This window comes from Anneissia japonica, unplaced genomic scaffold (genome assembly GCF_011630105.1).
Source record: "Anneissia japonica isolate Jap-2015-1 unplaced genomic scaffold, ASM1163010v1 scaffold288039_len1115542_cov189, whole genome shotgun sequence".
Classification (NCBI taxonomy): domain Eukaryota; kingdom Metazoa; phylum Echinodermata; class Crinoidea; order Comatulida; family Comatulidae; genus Anneissia; species Anneissia japonica.
Window position 1 is genome coordinate 1,092,441 of NW_022726160.1, and position 3,518 is coordinate 1,095,958.

A 3,518-nucleotide genomic window follows, 5' to 3' on the forward strand; every position below is an offset into this window, starting at 1 on the left:
AATCGGCCGATGGTCAACAAGCTAACCACTACCCACCACTAATTGCATCTGCTATTTTGCTGTTATGTAAATATTGACGCAAACTTGTTATGAGCCATGTTCTCTGGACGATAATATTTTCTAAACACCATTCGTAATGTCCATATATAATCTTTTTTTCATTCAAAAAGTGCCTCTTAAATTTTTAATTATTAAAATTATTTCCCATAAGAACCCCTCGATTTTCATCTATTTCCATAAGCGCCCCCTCAATTTCCACTCTGTTTTCATAAGCGCCCTGTTTAAATATGCACCCCGTTTGAATAAGCGCACCTCAGAAAGTGCAAAAAAAAAATATTTTAAGCGCCCGGGTGCTTATTCGCGCGAGTACAGTAGTTTGTAAAGCGAGACAAAAATTTTCTTTGGAAATAGTTTACCAAAAGAATAAGCTTAATACGGTACCACTTAATTATCTTTGATTTTTTCGTATTTAACCTCATTTTAGTTCAATAGACGGTCATGATGAGCGTTAGGAGTATTCAAAGCTGCTGCCAAGCGTGTCCAGAACACCTTCTGACCATCGGAGTTTTCAGTCCATTCGATGTAGGTCTTCTTTCTCAAGATCTTCTGAAGTAATGTCGGCATGTTCCTACTCGCTACATGCTCTAATATTACAACCACTAAAATGTCCTCATGATCGTCAAACATACGTGTTCTGGCCATTTCCATTTCAAAGTAACACCATTCACTCTTAGCAAAGTTCTTGGTGACAACTATCAACATTTTGCGACTATACTTAATAGCATCAGAAATATTGTCAGCGATTACTCCGCCGACTAAAAAATCCCGGAAGTCAACGCAAAGACGAAAGTTGAACTCGGGACCTTCCAGTATCGGTAGGGCTGACTTGAGTACCCAATCACGGTCTTTGCTGTTGTAGGAGACGAACGCGTCATATCGAATCTGTACTCCGTCAATCGGTGGCGGACCCTCGTTTTGTAGCCTCTCGTATTGTTTTCGGAGCAGCCGCCGCTGATTCCAATATCTATCAAGATAAATGATTTGTTTATTGTATTTAAAATAATAAAATTAAATCAATAAGTTTAAGTAAGTTATTCGCTTTCAATTTAAAATTATATATTTACAATGAGCAAATGTGTGTCTTGCTTTTATAACATAAGCTAGGGCCTAGATGATATCATTGCAGTAGAGAAATTAAATAGTAATTTGATTGTATAGCAAAAGTAATTATTCAATGTTACCTCATTTGACAATCATCCCCAGTTTCATATTTACTTTAGGTATGTATATATATATATATATATATATATATATATATATATACTATGCATACCTGATATCCCAGCGGAAAACATAAAGGAATGTACCAAGAACGACTAGGAAAGCTGCTGAGCCAAATGATGCAATGAGGACAGTTGTTGTGAAGGCAAAGCATATCAATGAATCTGCATCAAATTTAACTAGACTTGTTCCTTCTCTGTTTCTACACTTAGCTTTATCAAGTTCTATCAATGTTGCATTGGTTTGGTTTATCCAGTGACGAAACCATACCAGGTTACAATCACAGACAAGCGGGTTTTGCCATACTCCGATCTGAATTAACTTGGTCAAATTCTGTAAGCCCATATTTTGACTTATTGTTATTAACTGATTGACATGTAGAAAAAAATAACGTATCTCTGATGAACCTCGAAATACATAGTCCTCTATGTCATTAATGTCGTTCTGTGAAACATCAACATATCTTAGAAACGGATGATTTCGAAATAAACCAGATGGCAGAATGACTATCTTGTTTCCCCTCAAATATATCCCGGTAATATTACTGCAATTTTTGAATATTCCACTTTGTAGAGTTTTGACACCAGAATGCCTAATGTAAATATATTCCAACGCCACCAACTTGTAAAACCAAACGCTTGGTATATTAGTAAGATGGTTGTAATCCAGGTTTAGCCGATTCAACTTAGTGAGGGGATCAAAAAAATGGTCATGTATATTACTAGCCACTAAGTCATTATTATTCAAATTTAAGAATTCCAGTTGTTTAAAATTGATCATATCTCCTGAAATCAGTTTGCCTATATTACTGTTATAAAAGAGTAACCACTTTACATCAACGGGTATATCTGTTGGCATACGTCGATTTTTTACTTGAACTTTTTTACAATCGACTTTTTTATAAATCCGTATTTCCATGACTGTTTCGACTGGTATACAGTAGTTACAGTAACATAATTCTGGGCATATTGTAGTATTCGGTGTCTGAGTGCCATTGATCCTAAACGGGTTGTACAGCCAACAATGTTCGTATAGGCCTATTGACGTATAGACGGATGTCACAAACAATACCAGTACAACATATAGAATAATTATTGTAAAACTTTTCATATTTAACTCAAATGATTTTTGTGCAAAATGTAAATGAAAAGACTACAGCTGCATGTATTTGGTATAAGCGGAATTTAAACTCTCTTTACAGTTTTACAATACGGCACTAAGACAAAATATAATTATATTAACTTATTCTAATTACACCAGTTATAATGTTCACCATTCAAATAATAGTCCTACTAAATTTGCATCGTCAAGTCAAAAAATATAATCCATCAATGCTAAATTCCATAAACAAAAAATATCGACACTGAAAATACAGTTTTGAACACGCAAAAAATAAGTTCATGAAAATTACAATTCTGATGCTCAATCCGTAGTTAGTGTAGTATAAACGTGCCGTTAATTAGAACCTGTTACCAGGATAAAATAGTAGTAGTCACATCCATAAATGTTTAAAGCAAAACGCTAAATTTGAGAAAATACAAACGAATATCAGTGTAACCAAGATAGCAACATCAACAGTGTATCGTCTACCGTTGACCACTGAATGTAAGCTCTCTTTCTTTTAGACTTAGTGACCTTATTTCCTTGTTTCGCTTCTTGTGTCTTTATTGTAGTCACACTTCATTTTACATTAATCATAATTAACATGTAAATTGCTTGTGCTTTCATATTAGTTATTACTTTAAACATTTAAATAACATGGTTTCATTTTCCGTTGTTAATTGTAAAATTAATTGTAAAAGTGTGTAAGCGTCATTGGCCTTGATAATTTACAATAATAATAATAATTATTATTATTATTATTGTTATTATTATGACAATAATAATAATTAAAATTAAAATTTGGAAACTAATTTTGGTTTCTATCGTGTAAAGGAACCTTTGTAATCGCATGTGCGTTCGTAAGTATGTTACTCTGACGTCATCAAATTCGTCGAAAGTGTTTAATCACGCATAAGCCCTACTTGAATTTCCTAGCTCCTGTTAGTTGTGAATGTTTGCATAGGCCTACTTGTAGTATTGGTTATTAAAGTGTGCCGTATGCTTGACAATATTTTTGGATTAATACTAAAGCAATGCACGAGAACTTTATTACCCCCTCTATTTTCAATAGATAATTATAAAGTCCCTATACGTTTCTAGCTGAATCAAGAATTAATTCATATATATATATATAT

General features: G+C 33.5%; 1 protein-coding gene across 1 annotated transcript in view; it reads right to left on the bottom strand.

Annotated features, from left to right (window-relative positions):
• Positions 1-330: 330 nt before the first annotated feature.
• LOC117113061 (toll-like receptor 2) overlaps positions 331-3,518 on the bottom strand; it is a 12,772-nt gene continuing 9,584 nt past the window's right edge. The window contains exon 2 of the mRNA XM_033256290.1: positions 331-1,024. Coding sequence (XP_033112181.1) covers positions 481-1,024 — 544 coding nt within the window. The 3' untranslated portion in view covers positions 331-480. The remainder of the gene's footprint in view (positions 1,025-3,518) is intronic.